At 42.1% G+C, this 18,587-nt stretch overlaps 1 protein-coding gene across 1 annotated transcript in view; it reads left to right on the plus strand.

The window, feature by feature from the left end:
• Positions 1–18,587, plus strand: part of PEX14 (peroxisomal biogenesis factor 14) — a 129,778-nt gene that overhangs the window by 38,104 nt on the left and 73,087 nt on the right. The window contains exon 3 of the mRNA XM_063106056.1: positions 13,324–13,408. Coding sequence (XP_062962126.1) covers positions 13,324–13,408 — 85 coding nt within the window. The remainder of the gene's footprint in view (positions 1–13,323; positions 13,409–18,587) is intronic.

Below are 18,587 nucleotides of genomic sequence, written 5' to 3' on the forward strand. Positions count from 1 at the left end.
TTTTTACTTTTAACCTTTTTTCTTTGAAAATGGGAAAAATGTTATCTTAACAAAGTTTTCTCTTCCATTTCTTTCTTTTTCTTTTTCTTCCTCTCTTCCTGTTTTTGCTTTTCTTCTCGTGGGTAAGATTTGCCTTTTGTGTCTATTTCTTGCGGTTTTCTGTACCCTCTTTTCCCTTTTTATCTCTCCCTTTTACATTTTCTGCCATGTCTTTCCCCTAACCTTCTCTTTCTCCTTTTCCTCTTCTTTCTACCTCATCCCATTTTTCCTAATAAAAAGTTCTTTTATCTTTGTCTCCACATGCAAATACAGATTAGGGCAGAAAGGGGGTGCCTGTGGAGGCAGAACTATCTGGCTGCTATGAGGTGATGTCAGCCAATTTTGCTTCTCTGAATTTGCTTGCATGCTTTATTTTAGGTTTTTAAAAGATTTTTCAAACCACATCTACTCTACTTTATAGTCTAATAATCCTACTTTGAAGATGAAAAGTGTTATATAAATGCTAACTAATTATTCCTTATAATACTTTGGTGAGTCTCTCAGCAGTATTAGTTCCATTTTACAGATGAGGGAGCAGAAACAGGAGAAGTAAATAACTCTGAAAGTTACTGAAGAAGTAGGTGGCTGAGTTAGAATTAAAACCAGGTCATCTTAGGCTGTGATTCTTGATTATCACCTTACGGGTGTTTACTTTTCTCCCCATAAGAAACATACATATTTAAGGTAAGGGTGAGAGAGCACCTTCCTCTTCCCCCCTTCTCTTTACGTACTTTTAACCTTCTGAAGTTTCATTTGTAGTCTTTAGATGTTAAATGAATTTCTAGGTAATTCCTGGGAAAGAATGATGCCAAACCACTTATGGGCTGGTAAAAACCCTGTCCATTACAGTATCAAAGCAGAGCATTTACTTTCTGTTTCCAGCAGCTTCCAGTAAGTGGGCCCACGTCACATGCGCTGGCCCCAATGATCATAGCGTTGTAAGAAGCACTGCCATATTTGATTGAATTTAGCCATTCTGGAATGACGTGTGTATGAAGTCGTCTTTTGCATTACTGTGGCCTTTATTATTGCTAATGCATTTTGACATTATAGGTGTAGCCTTGGCTCTCCCAGAAAGGGCAAGGCTGCTCTTTCCAAGCTAAAGAGCGAATTCATGAAACTGTTATATAGTGAGACCAGTGTTCACCTTTAGTTACTAAGCAGAGTAAGGGAAGTAAATGCTTTTGTAGAAAAGATAGCCAAGTGACAGAGGCCTATTCTAGTTCCTCACCTAGCATTGTTTCAAAAAGTGGATCAGTTAGTATTGCTCTCCTACAGAGAACTAGAGCCAATAGATAGAAGGTTCAGGAAAGTACATTTCAACTCAGTTGAAAGGATTTCTGAAAATGAGTCAACAGTTTCTTAATGGAATGGGTTCCCTTTTCATTATAAGCATTCAAGAGAAGTCTTGCTGATCATTTGTCAGGGTTGTTGAAGAGGGGAGTCCTAGATCTTGGGTGGGACCAGATGGCCCAGCATCTCTTTTGGTCTCTCCTTGTCTGAGATTGTGACAGCAAAATCTGCCTCTTTGGGGACCGGCCTGTGGCTCACTCAGGAGAGTGTGGTGCTGATAACACCAAGGCCATGGGTTCGGATCCCATATAGGGATGGACGGTTAGCTCACTGCGTGAGTGTGGTGCTGACAACACCAAGTCAAGGGTTAAGATCCCCTTACCAGTCATCTTTTAGAAAAAAAAAAAAAGCAGCCTCTTTGCTTGTACTATATGATTTTATAAGTGCCTGGTGTGCTGTGAGGACCCCATGAATGCTCAGTAACTATTCATTATTTAATCTTTATCTTCCTACTTCTTAATTTAACTTGAATAAAAACTGTTCTCGTTCAGTTCAGGAAAACCACTATCTCTGGCACCCTCCTGTAGCGAGTCATTCTGGATAGCCACCTTTTCTGGATAGCCATCGAGATCCATATGAAAACAGAACAAAACACAACACTTTAAAACTTTTGGCTGGAAATTATATAAAATGAATGGTATACTTTCTTGCTTTATTAAGCAGAGTATCTGGAATATAGTTTAATCCTGATGACTCAGGATCGTCATTTTAGATGTAAATGTTTGCATTGTGTTGTAAGTGTAGCTGTGTTTCCAAAACCTGTTGAAATATAGATGTGTTATATGTTTGCCCCTACTCTAAATGACTCCACCAATGCTAAATGACCCCAAAATAATAAGCTTTTTGAATTTTTTGTTTGCTTTTCATAGATGTTCCTCTCTTGACATTTGCCATTAGGCTTTTTTTTTTTTTGCTGTCACGTCTTTGTTCTGTAAGTGTCCGTGTGCTAGCTGGCTCGTTCCTCCTTTCTCATTTGCAGCTTTTAATCTTCTGTGATTTAGACACCGGATAACTAAGCTTGTGTATAACATAAATAGTAAGTAGTGTGAGTAAAGCTGCACTGCGTGTAAAATATGTGAAATTTGTAATATCTTTTCTGGCGGCACTGATTTTTTAATCCCTTCCCCTTCTCTGTTGGTTTTCTCCTGTTTTTGAATTGGGTTTGAGCTTGAAGAGCTGAGTTCTGGGAAGGTTGGTCCTTGTCCTTGACCCTCTCTGACCTAAGCTCATATCCCTCCCTGGCTTAGGCATCACAGGCTGTCTCATGGTATTAACTTAGAAATTATAAGATGGCACAGCTAGGAGGTCCTTAAGGTCATCTGTTTAACTCCTTATTTTATAGAAATGAAGTCATGGAGCGGGGACATGAGAGGATAGGTTTTATGACACGTTTGTGACAGGGTTGGACTCAGTACGCAGGTTTCTTGAGATCCAGCCCACTTTCTGTCCTGCCACACTGTCAGGTCTTTCCCCTACCAACTGTAAGCAGAATGTGTGTGAATGAGGAAATATAGGTATTTGTGTAAAGCAAAAAAAAAAAAAAATAATAAATAAATCACGAAGAAACGTTCTCTGCTGGCTTCTGAGCAGGTCCACAAGGAAAGTCCATAGACAAAAAAGGCCTCTGTTTGTGGCTGTGTTTGGCTGTGTTTGCACTCAAGCCTGATATCGATATTGTAGGAGAAGCTTTAATCCTTTCATTCAAATTTACAAGAAATGCTGTTTCCTTTTAGTTTAAAAAAAAAAAAAAAGTCCAAGAGAGCATTTGATTTGAGGAACCAAAAGTCTAGAAAATGTATCCGGGAGTCCGTGTCAATTTGGGGCATAATGAAATATAAAAAATACTCAATAAAAGCTCCTTTATTACTTTAACTGTTTAAATGTGGAGTTTTTAGCCATCAGGTTAATGTTTTGGTATCATTTTTTTATTTGATTGTGAGCACTTTTCCAGGTAGCTCTGCCACTCGAGCGCTAATCAGATTCCCACAGATGAATGGTGCTAGCTGCAGCCTGACATCACCGTGTTTTTGCTTCGACATTATTTTATTTGGTTTTCCTGTAAAAGTTAATAACTCTGTGTCCGTGTGTTTAAACAGGCAAGGAGAGAGAGAGAGAGAAAGGACAATGAATAGAAAACGATGAGAGATGTCTCAGGAAGCTTGTATTAAATTGAGGAGATGTAGGAATTTTGGTAATTTCCATGTATCTTACCCTATGAGCAGGGTGTGGACAATCAAGAAGGTTGCAAAGAAGATGATAATTCATAATCCTTGAGATAACAGAAAATGAACTTCCTCTGTTTCCCAGACAAAGCTGGAAGGAATTCGAAATGAGTTGCCATTGATTTAGAGGAGAAGGGGGAGGATGCTCAATAGTACTGATTTGCTTAATGGTGAGAATTGTGTAAATTTTGCGTTAATTGTAAGTAAATTACATGCTCATTTGGCATCTCCTAGATTACCAGGATTGGTAAGAGCATCAGATGCAGGGCACAAAGACCCTCTTTCTCATCTTCCCTTTATCGCTGTGGCGTAGTGGCTCATGGCTCGGCTCTGGTGGCTAGTGGGCTTTGTTGAATCATCTATTTTTTAAAGTGCGTGTTTGTTTATAGGTAGCTGTGGTTGATAATAGGGATGTTGGTGATGTTTGGTGAAAGGTTGCTGAATGGTTCAAAGCCGTGACGACTACCCTTTCATTCCTCCTGTATGTGATGAATTTCCCGGCTGAGCTGAAGATTTCTAAGTTGGGGTTTATCAGAAGAGGCGACTGGACTGATATCTCTTGATTCGGTTTCTCTTCCAAATTTGCGTCTTGTGCTAAAGACATAGTCTGTGGGTACAGATCTGAAGTGAGTATGAGAATCACTTCCACAGTCCTTATTTCAGTGCCTCTGGAAGATGTGTAAAAAAGTTATGATGCTTTTCTCACCTATATCAGAGGTATAGCTTGTCTTGCTTCTCTGTCGCACACTCTGTGTCAATAAGTTACTTCTGAAGTCATCTGCAGAGGTGTGACCTATTTTACATAATACCCCTTTTGGAGAGTAGAACCTGGCTACCAACTTGTTTCATATGGATGTGAAATACATCTGATGTCTGTCACTCCACTTATTGCCACAGTTGGTTCCACTGATTGCATTGTTCCAGTAGAGAACCCATTCCTGTCCACTCAGAATTGTGTGCTTGGTGAGGAAGGTGACTTTCCTCTGAGAGGAGCCAATTGCACTTGACCATTTGAATAGTAACAGCTTTTAATCCCTGTCATCTTACTGTCAATTTGAAGATTTTTGAGGCTGCCGGCTTACTCTATTATGAATCATACTTTTAGAACTCATATTTTTATTTCTTCCATTAGGCCATAAAAGAATCTAAAATAATAGTGGGATAGGACTTGGTGGTCTTCTGTTGGTAGCAGATCTTAATTGTTTACTTTCTTCTGCTTCCCAGTGTGTTTAAAGGTGATCTTTAGTTACCCAGATTTGTCATTTCAAATTCTTTTCTTGCAGTCTTTTGGATTTGAGCTATTTCTAGGCTATGACTGTTCTTTTTTTGTATTCAGTCTATTTTTTATTTAATTTTTTTTTGGTGGCTGGAAAAACGGGGGACTGAACCCATGACATTGGGATTATAAGGCTGCGTTCTAACGAACTGAGCTAACTGGCCAGCTCTGTTTTTTAACATTTAGTATTTCTCCAGTTCTTATGAGATTTCTGGTAGGAGTGCCATTTAATGACTCAAAGGTTTTGGTTTTGTGCCATATGTGGGGTGATGGTAGATAGAATTTCTTGGTCTAGAGCTTACCTTCCTTAGAATTCAGGAGCCCATCTTCTTGCCCTCAGAGCAGAAGGCGCTAAGCCTTTGTGAGGAGACCCTGCCCTGCATTACCTGGTGGCATCTTTTCAGTGTCCATCCCTCAGTGATGACTTGTGCTTGCAGTTACCACTATCCACGACACAACTTTTCTTTGTCCCCTTCCTGATCGCCTCACAGCTCAATAGTGCATGACTAGAGAGAGCTTTACCCATCTCCATCCAGCATGAACTTCAAAAGTTGTGGGAACTGAAGCAGTGTTTTATCTGCTGAGCATCTGAAGGTACTGGGAGTTTAGGAGAAATAACGTTCAGAAAACATACAGTTCAACCAGTGGTAGAGAGAAAGAGTCGAGGAGATAGAGGCACTGGTATCATTAACTAGGAAGGTCCTGAGGACTGTCTGCTGCATATTTTTAGTGTTGGAGTCACCAGCCACCGTCACTGTGTGAGCTCACAGTTCTCCTAGGGAGCATCTTGGACACTGAGTCATTACATTCCTTTGGAGTGATTCAACTCAACAGCTTGACACCTTCATTAATTTTACAACACGAAGCCTGGGTACTCTCTGCTTCCTCTCTAACAGTGCAGGGAAATTAGAGGAATATTGAAAATATAAGACCAAGGGAAACTGGAAGAAGGAACAGTCAAGGAGCTGTTGAAAGACATCGTGATAAAAAATTGAACTCTCTGCCTTTTCTTGGTATCTCCTGGGACCAAGCACCCAACTCCTGCCACTCGTCTTTGGCACATAAACCTTTTATTTCTGTTCCTGCCATGCTGGCTGAACCTCCGATTTGCAGCCAGCTCGTTTGCCTTCTCTGCTGAGGTCACTGCTACCGTGATCCGTGTATAATGGCATTTTCCTCCTCTTTTCAGTATGGAGGCTATTACAGTTTCTTCTCTAAACAGGACTTCAAACAATTTGCTGCCAGTTGGATTTCAAAGCCAAGGAAAAGGCAAATGTCATCCTTTTTTTATCCCCTCTTTGGGTAACTGCTTTGTTGGTTGCATCAAAAATTAGAGGGGCTGCTATCTAAATTCAGGTGGGGATGCATGGGGACAAGGCATTTAAATTTGCTTTTCTTTCTCCCTGAAGGAGAAAGTCCTTTTCCTTCCCAACCTTTCCTAAAAAGGAACTTTGATCTTCTCAACCCAGAAGCAAGGGTTTTCATTTCCACTACAGCAGGCGCGTGCCCCACAGCCCTTTCTGTGGCGCAGTTACAGTGACTGCCACGGCAGCAGCTCTGCTTCTCAAGCTTTGCTACTCAACTGCACCAGTGCCCTTTGGGCTGGAAGTTGGCACCCACAGTACTCAGCTGGGCATGGAAACCCTCTCCAAAGTCACCCTTACGTCCCTAAGATCACTGTCATTTGATATTAAATAGTGCATGGTGGTTTAATATGCTTTTTATTTCCACGTCTGTTTCTGGAAGAACTACTTTAGTAGAACAACAAAACAATGACATTCTGGCAAGCAGTTCGTGCAATATTTTTAACTAGGGCCAAGAAAAGAAATTTAAATGGCAGAGATATTTCACTTTGAAAGGTAGTTTTTACATATGTGAAGTTGCCACTTTTCATAAAGCCTTTTACTACATATATCAATGTGTTTTAAGAGAGACTAGGGCCAATAATGCGTGCTTTAGAATTCCCTAAATACAGATTTACACAATAGACCTTAAAATATATTATGTTCTATCATGTCAACTCTTGTGCACTTCTACCAGAGGTGTTTTATTTCTTTAATGTGAAAAACAAAAGGACAGAGGAAAGTAAAACAAAGGAAATTAGGGCCCACAAGCTTAATTAGTATAGGGTTGTAACCCAAATCAACAATGGGAAGGACACAATGACAAAACCCAGGAAATTCCAAGTTGAAAGAGAAGCTCTTTCCTTTAACTCTTTGAGTGCCAGGGCACTTGCTAGCACACTCCTTAGTCAGGTGCAGGAGGATCAAGTACAACTCGCTGTCTTTTTCTTTTTTTTTTTAAACTTCCTGCCTTTTGTTGACTTTCTCTTCTCCATTCCCCCCTTAATGTAAATGAAACACGTGTGCGTGTGTGTGTGAGTGTGTGTGAGAATTGTAGACAAATGGGCTAAAAGTACCTCTTGATTTTGTAACTCTTAGAGAAGGGGAAAGAGTACAAAAAAAAAAAAAATTCCTGTCACTGTCATCTGTTCATTTTTAATGAGCAATTTTAAAAAATTGAAAATAAAAGAGGAAAATGAATAGGTGTTGAACCAGCCCGTGATATGTAAATGCCAACTAGTAATTACCTAAAACCTCAATTTTCATTCTGTTTCATCTTGCAAAACATTTCATTTTCCCTGAGTGAAAACACTTAATTTGGGCCGTGTGAGTTAGCGGAGCGGCCGTGCTGGCCTGCGCCTCCGCCGGCTCCGGCTAGGGGGCACTTTGGCTTTGTGCTTCTGCTGCCTGAGTGGCTCGTCCACCTCAAGGTTATTCCCCTCTTGCCATTCCAGTGGTTTTGCTCCGAGTGTGCCGTGGCGCCCCTCCCCCTGCCACTCGTCTGGTTTCGGGGAGCCTGTTCCTCCTTGTCCTTGCAGAGGATCGTATTGAATTTTGGCTGACCGAGCCTTCCTCTGCATATTAACTTTCCCCTGTTACCTGGCTGTTAGACCCTCGGCTTCCCTGAGTTGGATTTCATGCTCTGAGAGCAGTTTTCTGGAAGCTCCCTTTCTCCTTTTGAGATTTCAAACACAATCGTCTCTATATTTTGTTTATTGCTGCTGCTTTTTATTCTTTCTTTTCATTTTGGTGTCTGGGGCAGCTCTCCTTGATTAAAGCTCACACACATTTGCCCTCCTGCCACACTTACAGTGACAATTCCAACCTCTTTTTTCTTTTGCATTCTCATAGATTTTTCTTTTACTCCGGTTTAGGATCTGTTGCCTTTTGGATATATTGATGCAGCACCTTAGAATGTGGCTTGTGGTTGCCCCTGCTTCCTTCCCTCCCCAGCCCATTCCGCAGCTAGAGAGAGCGAGCATGTAGAATTGAGAAAGAATAGGAGAGCCCGGGATTGTGAACGGTAGATCAGGGAAGAGTCTGGGTGCAGAAAACCAGAATTATGTTGTCCTAGGACCCTGGATCCAAGTGTGCTGTGCCTGGAATCTCAAGGAACGCAGCCTCTTTAGTGAGATATATAGCTTCATAATTAGCCCGTTGCATTTTTTCATGAGTGCTAGCATCAGCGTTCTACGATGTGTTTCTCTGATTAACAGCTGCTTTGCAACTATTTCCTTGTGCCACCGATGACCATATTTGTCAAAGAACTCCTGACAGAGTACTGATTTCTTACTAAAATGCAGCATTTCTGTTTGAAGAGAGTTCTTTCATTCTTGGCAGTGCCCGGCATTTAAAGTCAGTTCTTGTTAAAACTCGAGTTGGCCTTGGTCTAACGCTTGTTAACAGGATTCTGGGTATCTGCTTTAGAGTAGGAGTGGAGGAACCTTTCACAGACAATTTAATCTTCTGAGCAGTACATGTGTAGCAGTGTGGTGCTGGAATGGGTTTTCAGGCCTGCATATGGGTCATTTTCTTTTGCCCTCTAGTTGTGATCTCTCTGGGTTAAAAAGGTCTTGACTTTGGTCATTAGCAACATTAATTTTTGAATATTTTTAATAGTTTAAAATGGCTAAGGAATGCTCACATTTTAGGAAATAGATGTGAATGTAGTACACAGGACTGCTGGAATTGGTGGCATTCCAAATAAGTGTCACTAGAGACAATGCATCAGGTTTACATGTCAGGTGTAAAGTGCTGAGGCTCCCTCAAAACCCCAGGTTCATTATTAGGCAGGTTCTGTCTTCCTGTCCCCCTTGTGCAGGAATAAAGTGTGCCTTCTGAAGATTACAATGTGCAGGTCTTTTGTAGGAGGGTGGAAGGCACATAGGAAGCATCTCTTCAGTGAGGACTGTCAGGAACCTCGATTCTTCTCACCAGGGATTACTTACCCTACACAATGCATTTAACAGCGCATAGTTCATAGTAGATAACCCCTGAGTATACTGTATTCCATTGATTTATACAGTTACAAATCCTGGTCTCTCAAACACAAATCTCTCTCAATTGGCCAATCATCTTGGATACAAAGGTGTTTTTCAATCTGAAGTCCCCCCCTTTTTTCTGAGTTGCTGGCAGTGACTCTAGCTTAACCACTGTTACAAGTCTGCCAAGACAAGAATTACTTCTCCTCTTTGCACCTCAGTTTTACCTCTAGCTTTAAGTGATAAACAGTGAAAATTATCAAATTTCCCCAAAATGGAGTTATTGGAGGCAGGGTTGTTTCATTTTCCTTAGGGGAGTATGGGAAGATAGGGTCAGAGGGATTGGGGGGTTGAGAAACTTTGCTCTGTTTTCTTCTGAGTTCATCTTCGTTACTTTTATTAAACTAGCTACTGGTAATTTGAGGTGCATGCACTCATTAAGAACTCAATCAGTGAAAGAGGAGGGGAAAGGAAAACCGATTCCATATTTATCATGAACTCAACAGCAAGTGGCTTCAACAACGGCATCAGGAGCTTTGCACCAGAATTTTCCCTGGCTTGCTGCACTCCCACAACATGTGCAATAAAGTTCCTGTCTCCGTTTTACATCTTTGACATTGAGGCGGAAGATTTGGCCTGAATTTATGTAATTTAGTTGGGCACAAATATAACCCATGAATAGTCACATTCATCTTCTAATTAGAAAATCAAACGACAATACAGGACAGGCTGCAGACACCCCATCACTGAATGCAACAAAAGCGTGTTGTGTGTGTTGGACCTCTGCAGAGGAAAGTCAGTTGAATTGCTTCATGAAGTTAATGAAAAGTGTCCAACAATAGGCGGGCGAGAGGCACCAACTGAGCATCCTGTCAGTTATTTAGTGTGTGAAGATCTTTGCATTATGGGTAGGGAGTTTTGGGAAATCTTTTACCATCAATGTATGAATCATAGGGCTATAAAAGTCTAGATTGGACAGCCCCCCACTGCAGTGCCAGTTCCTCGTGGGGTGGGAGGAAAAAAGAGTGGCCAAAGAAATAATTAGTGAAGGGAAGAGAGAGGTTTTCTTATGTTCACACTTACATGTAGCTGCTTATCTGGGTATCTTTCTTATTCAGCACATTAGGTTGAGGCTATTAGTTTGGGTGCTTTATATTTTTGCATCTGACGTAGTGATATCGATGCTGTTAAATATGTGATTTGCCTGTCACCTGCATTTTCAGACAAAGATCAAGAGGAACATAAACAAGCCCCAAATATACTTTATGTAGGCGTTTGGCAGTATTATTTTATATGACTTGAAATTAGCGAATGGAAACTTTAAAAGAAATTGTTCATATTTTTGCAAGTTTGAAGTGTGCCGGGACTTTGTCAAATTCCCGTTAAAATAAATACGTCAATTTCATCTCCCTTCCAAATTCATTTATCTTGCTTTTTTAAAAGGTGTTTTCTACTTTACCTGATGTTTAAATTGGATTCGCTCGTTTATGCTGTTCTTTGCTGTATCCCCCACGTTTTCCTTAAATGAATTACTAATGACAGAGCACTCCATCATTCCCTCTCTGCAGCCACTTTAAGGAAAGCATGGTGATCTAAACCTTTTAACCTATTAAAGATGATTTTTCCCAATTGAATCAGACCCACCACAGGTGTAATAACTAATCATTTAAACTACACCTGCTATTATGTATTTTTAAGCCATTATGCGTGTTGGATAGATGATAATTCATGTTTATTGCATTGTCCGATGGATCCGTTTTGCCTACACTAGGCTGATTAATGTATTTAAAGAAATAAGAGATGCAATTTTTTAAAAAAAATTGATGGAATGCACCAAGCACTGCATTGAGTGCACCATTAAACCCATCAGAACTTTGCTCTCTGACCAGAAATGCATATACCAAGGGCTGTATTTAAAAAGCAAGGTGAAACCTGTGCGTTTTAGTGGTGGGAGTCTGTTTTCTTTCTCTGTCATGGAAAATTTTGGAAAGATGAAGGAAAGGTTTCTGTTTCTACAGGTAAATGATAGGAGCTGTGCTATTAGCATCTACTGCTTAAGACCTGTTAGCCACATTTCCTCTGACACCTAGTACACGTATCACAGCATGCAGAGGCTGCCGTATGATACGAGTACCATAATTTTCTTGTGTGTTGAAGGTGTATTTTTTCCTCCAGGTGAAGATCAATTATCCCTGAGCCATCTGAGCTGTACAGATTAGTGGTGACCCTTGGGGTCTGTGATTTTGTACCCGTCCATTCTCTTTCCAGGGCATGAGCCTCTCTCCCTTTTGTTTTTCTCCCCCTTTCCTACTTCTCCCCTTTCCTCCCCCTACTTATGGCTCCTTTTGCCCTATCTTCTTCTCCCCTCCTGTTCCATCTTCTACTCATTCCCTCTTCTTTTTTTCTCTTCCTTCTTTCCTTCCTCTTGTTGTAGATTTTGTTAAATCTTTTTGACATTGGTGCAGCCTGAGGAGATCTGGTTGAGGGGCTAAGGCAGGGAGTATGCGGCTCTGAGGTTCTAGAATCTCAAGCATCGATTCCTCTTTAGTCCAGAGCTGGTTGGTTATCACTGCAGTTCATGATGGTGGTTAATGCTGTTTGCAGTATTAGAGGACAGATCATAACCCATAGCGAGCTGGGCTTGGCTCTCTAGGAACATTAGTGTGTCTTATTGGTGACAGGCTCATATCTGAAAAGTCGGGACACAGAGTTTATCCTTCAGGGAGAATGTCTAGCCTCCCAGAGAGGGGTTACAGGGGAAATAAATAAGGGAGTTTCCCTGGCTTTTTTTTTTTAAAATTCCTGGTTTATCCTCATATCTTTTGTTCCTGAGAAGTCTGTCTGGTCTCAGGATTAAACTCATATAAAACATGGGGAAGGAGACAATTTGTGACTTGTATTTCATTTATAGTCACAGTACTTTCTGTTTGAATCTGTTTTACAACTGCTACCTTTAGTTTGAAGGATCTTAGAAAACTTCCTTACATCTGGCCCCTTAGAATGTTTTTCTTTTGACAGCTTATGAGTGAATTGTGTGGCCTGTTGACTTGACCTGTAACGTGAGACCATATGATTCTTTTGGTTTTGATGAGGTCAGTAGTGGCAGTCATTTAAAGTGGCCCCCTTATTACCTGGGGCAGGTTGGTGTTTCCTGCCTGGAGGACCAGTGTCTGGGATGTAGAGCAGACAGTGGCATGTAAACACACGCTTCGTGCGAGCTGAGTGATGGGAAGGTTAATGCCCGCCACAGTTTTCCTTCCATTCCCTACTTGGCTTATTTGTAGATATGAAGATTTCATTAAATAATATTCATTACCAGAGGTAGGAAGATAATCTGTCAATCTGTCAGCTTTTAGCCCTGGAACTCCAAACTTTGCCCTCTGAAGGCCCTTCAGAATTCCTCTCCATCGCATGAGAGCGGCCGGTGTGAGTGGCCATGGGTGTTGGCTCTTACATAATCCCTTCCTGCCGGGGTGTGCAGCACTTTGCCAGGCTCTGTACAGGCAGCGTGGTCTCTTCCCCTCGGTTGCCTGCAGTGTAGTTGGGGAGGCAGCCTGAACCTTAGAAGATGGTGTAATTATGTCTTCACTTACATGGTACACACTCCAAGCATGGAAGACTTTAAGAGAATAGGGAGATTAGAGATGGCTTGCTCGTTTAGAGAAGGCTTCAAGGAATCAGAACAGGCTATAAAAGGGCTGTGCTGGTGTATGTGTGTTAATTTTTAGACAGTTAGAGGTGGGAAAGGGAGGTCTTCCAGAAAGAGGGCAGACATGGCACAAGTGTGGTGACATGGATGAGCATGGCTGTCTGTCCCTGCCAAGGGGTGAAGAATCAGCCTGAGCAGGGGAGAACAGGAAAGGGTCATTGCAGGTCGGAAAATCTAGGCTCAGGGGATTCAATGTGATAGATACGGGCGGCCAATGAAGTCAGGGAAATGATAGTCTTTTAGTTAGGTAGACTTTAAATTGAAGGAATAACGAGTTATAAATTTGACTGCAGTGGTATGCTCATTTCTATGGCCCTGGGAAAAAACTCATAGGATGTTTAATCTTGAAATTCAGTCTACTGAAGTTTACTTTTCTTCTCTGTTTTATCTCCCCCACCAGATTGCCACAGCGGTGAAGTTTCTACAGAATTCCCGGGTCCGCCAGAGCCCACTTGCAACCAGGAGATCATTCCTCAAGAAGAAAGGTACAGATTCTCCATGGCCATGCAGGGTGGCCTGCAGAAAGGGACTGGGGATGGGGCAGATGGAAGCCACGGTGTGGAAAGCAGGTGTTGAGCACCTCAGGACCTCCCATAGCTGTCCTCTCTTGGGGGGAGTAGGGGGAGATGAGTCCCTGGTGGGGAACGCAGGTTTCTTTCCTTACAGTAGAGCAGAGAGATCACAAGATTCAGATAATTAAGCACCAGATATAAGGCAAAGGACTTAGCCCAGAACATCAGGGCAAAGGCAGCATTCAATAGCAAAATTGGCCCTTTGGATAAGACTGTGGAGAACTTCTGTTTTCTGGTCTGTTCTTTTGTCAGTGACCCTGGCTGCAGGATGACTGACTTTAGGTTAGGAGGTCAGCTGCTTCAGTAAAGAATGGGGAAGAAAGAAATGAAGGACAGGGAAATGAGATGACTAAATAAGGTCGGGTTAAGATCAAGCTTGGGGTCAGTCTGATTTACGGATTGAAGTGGTAGATTACTGATTTTATGGTATTTCTGTAAGCAGGGATAAAATGGGTCCTGGCAAATTCAATATTGTCTGAGACAGAATCCGTTCTGGTTCTGTTGGAATTTAGAATATTTTTTCTTCTTGTAAAATGAAAACAAAAAACCCTAACCTTTTAGTCTCTGTACATTTAATTTTCTAGAATTCTAGGAAGTTGTTTAAAGGCCATTATATGCCATAAGTGGGAAAAGTGAGTTTTCTTCCTCACAAAACAAAACTCTTTTCCCTTTAGGAGCTGGAATGTTGTCCTTAAAATTCTGGGTTTTGAGCTTTTAGGCATTTTTGGCTAGAATAGAAGATGGAGTGGTTTGGTGGGATTACCCAGGTCTGTTCCACGATGTCCCGCTGAAGTGGTGCTGCAGGGACCGTGTTGGCCCCTTCACCTGATTATGTCTCAGGGCTGCCCTCACAGGGTTTGGGCAGAATAAGCCTAAACATTTCATCCCTAGGCAGCTGCTTAGCGGCAGCCCCAAGGCTGGGTCTCTGTGACAGAGTGGGTGAGGGTGCTGTGTGCTTGCTGGCCGCCTCCTGCTCCCCCCATCATTAGGAGATTATTAAAATTTGGAGTGTATTGGCTGGCCTCTCCACTCCACAAGCATCATGCCATGAAAGAGTTTTTCCTTGAAATATGTGTACCTATGGGGAGTAATCAATCATAAAAGCTTAGGGATTTCAGCTCTCTCATCAAAGCACTGAAGCTGGGGAAAGCTGAGCCTAAAAGCTGAGCTGATTACCCGGGGTAACCTGAGACAAAATCTATGGTTGCTGAGAGATCCTTAGCCCCAGTATATTGTGCAATATTATAACTGCCTGATCTTCTCTTCCACCGACAATGACCAGTTAGTCCTCATTTTCTCTCAAACGCAGCTGGGTTAGAATTTCATTTGCAGAAGGTATTTAGAGCAATTTAGAGACAAATGTCTCTGGTGTTTGCTCGGCACTTCCCCACCGCAGGCTTTGCTGAGCAGTTTTAGTATCAGGAGCTCCATCTAATCTGTTTAATTTTAATAAATCCCTGACTGAGAGAGGGAGAGAAAAAAAAGAGAGAGAGAAACTCTGGATGAAATAATACTTCTTTTGAGTTACTTGGCTAATAATAACTGTAGAGAGGAAACTGTTTTGTGCAATTATTATTTGTTGCTCCTTTAAAAAAAACCCAATTGATTAATTAATTCGTCCGGGAGCAAGTGTCCACCTGTGCCCTGGCCTGTTCTCCTCCACTGAACAGAACAGACAAAAATCCCTGTCCTCACAGAGCTTAAATTCTAATGGGGAGAAAGGCAGACAATTAACCAGCGGAAAAAGGAGATACATAATATGTCACATGGCGAGTGCCATGGGGAAAAATAAAGCAGGGAACATGGGATGAAGAGCTCCAGGGTTGGTGTGGGCTGGATTGGGATTTTAAACAGGGCAAATGTCAGAAGGTTTCTGAGAGGGTAGAATGTGAGCAAAGAACTGAAGGAGAGGGGTATTTGTTAGCAGAGTAGACATAATCCCTTCTTGGCCCTTCATTTGGAGTAGAGTTTTTAGAATTGTAGAAATCTGGAACCTGGAGAGCCTACCCTACCCTTGTTCCTCTAAAGAGAACTCCCCGAATTTACCCCTGTGCTTAAACCCAGAATCACTTAATCACCCATTTCCATTAGGCTCTGAAATGCTGCTTCAGTCAGTAATTATCCATTTCCGAGTTGAATCCCAAGAGAGTATGTTCTGGCAGGACCTTTTCTGGGCAGAAAATTCCAAGGTTTTATTGGTGTCTGGGGAAGAAAAGCCCCTTCACGTATTTAAAGTTCACTTTTTAAATTTCTGGCTGTTCCTTGGGTCAGACTCACATGATCAGCATAGTTTGGCACCATCTCTGATGGGTTTGAGAGGTAGCATCTTCCCTGTCCCTAACAGTAGTTGGTGGAAGGAAAGAGAATTGGCTCGCTGGTCGTTGGGGGTGGGAGGGACCAGGGTTCTGGCATCCTCACTGTCCTTCTCCCCACAGATCGTTGCAGGGGTGGGTTTGGAGCACTGGCTTTGGGAGAGCTCTCAGCAACTGTAGTCTTGGCTTTTCCTAGCAAATGTCACTTCAGGGAATTGCAGTGGAGCACTGATTTGAATTATAATCTTGACTTTCTTTTTTTTAATAAACATCTCTTTCCTGAAAAGGCAAATCCAATTTTGTTTTTCTTTTAATATTATTTAATATTTAATATAGAAATTGAGGTCCCTGTAGTACATGTCAGTTCAGTGGAAAATGAGGGTTACTTTAGGCACATCAACTGAGTTTGTTTTATTGTGAAACCACAGCCCGGAGCCGGGGCTGCATCCTGCCTCTTACAGACAGGTTAAGTGTTGTGCTGTCTGATTTTGGGGGGCTGAGGGGCTGGGGGAGGGCTAGTGGGGAGTGGGATTGGGATGGAAGAGCATTGGTTTGCAAAGGTCTTTCCTGTTTGGATTTTTGTTTTTTTGTTTTGAGATATCTTTTGGATGCTTTAAAATCTGAATATGGAGTCATTAATGAGAAACATGAAGTTATTAGAATCATTTATCATTTTCTTTGAAGTTTGCACTGTCATTTTGTGTAATTTACAACATTTCTTCCTTTTATCGGTAGTTTTTTAGATGAAAAAGAAAAGCAGCTGTTCACCTTCAGAGTATTAGAATAAATGTTTTTGTTTTCTTTCCCATGACTTGATTCTGCAGGTGACACGTCAACCGCAGAGTCAGCCGCACGTGAAGATAATTGGACTGTGTGTGGGGCGTAAGCCCTCACAGAACTGGTCTCTATATAGAAACTGTTCTTGCCAGGCAGGCATCATATCTGGGGCTTTAAGCAGGCTGCAGTCCAGGAGGTTAGAGTAACTTTAAAGCAGCAGTAGAATCAGCCCAGAAAGGTAGAGGCTTGGAAATTGTTGTCAATAGGCTTATGTTGATTTGACACCCTATCCAGCCACAAAATGTAGGAGGCAGTCTGCTTCCAAACACATTTGGCAGGCCGAGTATAAGATGGGTAAAAGTGATGCCCGTTGGTTGGGGGTGAGAAGGTAGAGGAGGTGCAGGTGGGGGATAGAGTTGTCTGCTAATTTACTCTAACATATCTGTTGCAAAGCGAGCCTCTTGACAAAGGATGAGCATCATAGGCTTTTCTGTGTAATCCTGCATAGCGGGGCCTGGGTGGTGTTGGCTGACACTTACTGTGCAGTTCTTAAGTGTATAAGTAAAGGGCTTTCTTTTCTCCCTCATCTAATAAATAGTCCTCAGGGGTAGGAGGAAAACTAAACAAATAAAACACGCCACCATACTTTCTCATCCTGAAAGGTGAAACTAGATCTTATCTTTCTTCTGTTCCTGGAAGCGGAACCCCCAGTAGCAAAACTGCCTCCTTGCTGGACGTGAACTTGAGGAAGAAACGTGATGGTCTCAACCTTGGCAGTGGGGTAGAGGTGAAGGACTTCTCTCACTGGAGTATTTTAAGGGGGTGTAAATTCTTACACAGATTTCAATTTAACTCTCTTTTATTACTTTTCTTTTTTTATCATTTATGTCCATTTCATGAGGTAGTTTGCATGTCCTTGAATGGAATCTCGTTACCATGAAAGCTTTTTTAGCATTGATTTCATAACAGTCTTAATTTAATAGCTCTGTCATTATTGAGAAGCTCTGGGAGTGGGGCCCTGGCTTTCCAGGTCACTGACCTTTTAATTACAAACCTTGTTCTGATGGCCAGGTTATCGACTGGACAGCTCCCAGCTTGTGCCCCCAGGATGAAAACGAAAATAACTGTTTCCTCCCCCATCTCCAGGAAAAGAAAATTGTAACCTCTTGTTTCTAAAATTAATTTTCTCCTTCAGCTTTACTTTATAATTAATTCTTTACTGTGTCTTAGTGAAGCCAGAAGTCTCTTTGTAAAGCTTTTCTTCCTAGAGCTTGGGTCCAGCAGATCGCTTGCGGGGAGGGGGGAGATCTTGCCAGCTCCCACCCCTTGCTTGACAGTAGCCCTTTTCCTCGTCCTAGAAACTCCTGCGGCTGAGCTGGAAGGAGCAGTATTAGCGCTGTGAGGGGCTGCCTGGCCCTTCGGATTCTTTGTTGACGAGACATGGGTTATGGCATCAAGATTTACATTCACTCCTGTATTTGCTGGAATAATTGAACCTGGTATATCATGGGCATTTTAAAAGATGTCCCCGTTCTGAGAAAAGACTGGAGTTGAATAGTTTTTCTTCTTGTTTTTTATTCTTTGTTATCTTTAGATGACTGGAGGAAACCAGTACCTGATACGGAGTTCTACTCAGTCATGAACTTGAACTGAGTAGGTTGATCTGGGTTCTCTCACTGACTGTGCAGAAAGAGAAAAAAGGGTGGGCAGTGGGCAATAAATAGGGTGACCCATGGTTCTGCTTTGCCGAGGACTGTCCTGGTTTTAACACTGGAAGTCCCATGTGTGTGGACAGCCCCTCAGTCCTGGGTGAACAAGTCACCCTAGCGGTATAAGCCTCCCTCAGGAGTGAGAACTACCAAAAGAGACAAAAGGGGTATGTTTTTGGCACCTGGAGGAAGAAGGCAAAGTGAAAGAGTCCCTGAGAGTCCAGTGGGTAAGGTGGCACCTCCCTCAGCCACTCCCTGCTCTTCCTGCCTAGCCTGCCCCGTGTGGGCCCAGTG

The sequence above is a fragment of the Cynocephalus volans genome, chromosome 8 (genome assembly GCF_027409185.1).
Source record: "Cynocephalus volans isolate mCynVol1 chromosome 8, mCynVol1.pri, whole genome shotgun sequence".
NCBI lineage: Eukaryota > Metazoa > Chordata > Mammalia > Dermoptera > Cynocephalidae > Cynocephalus > Cynocephalus volans.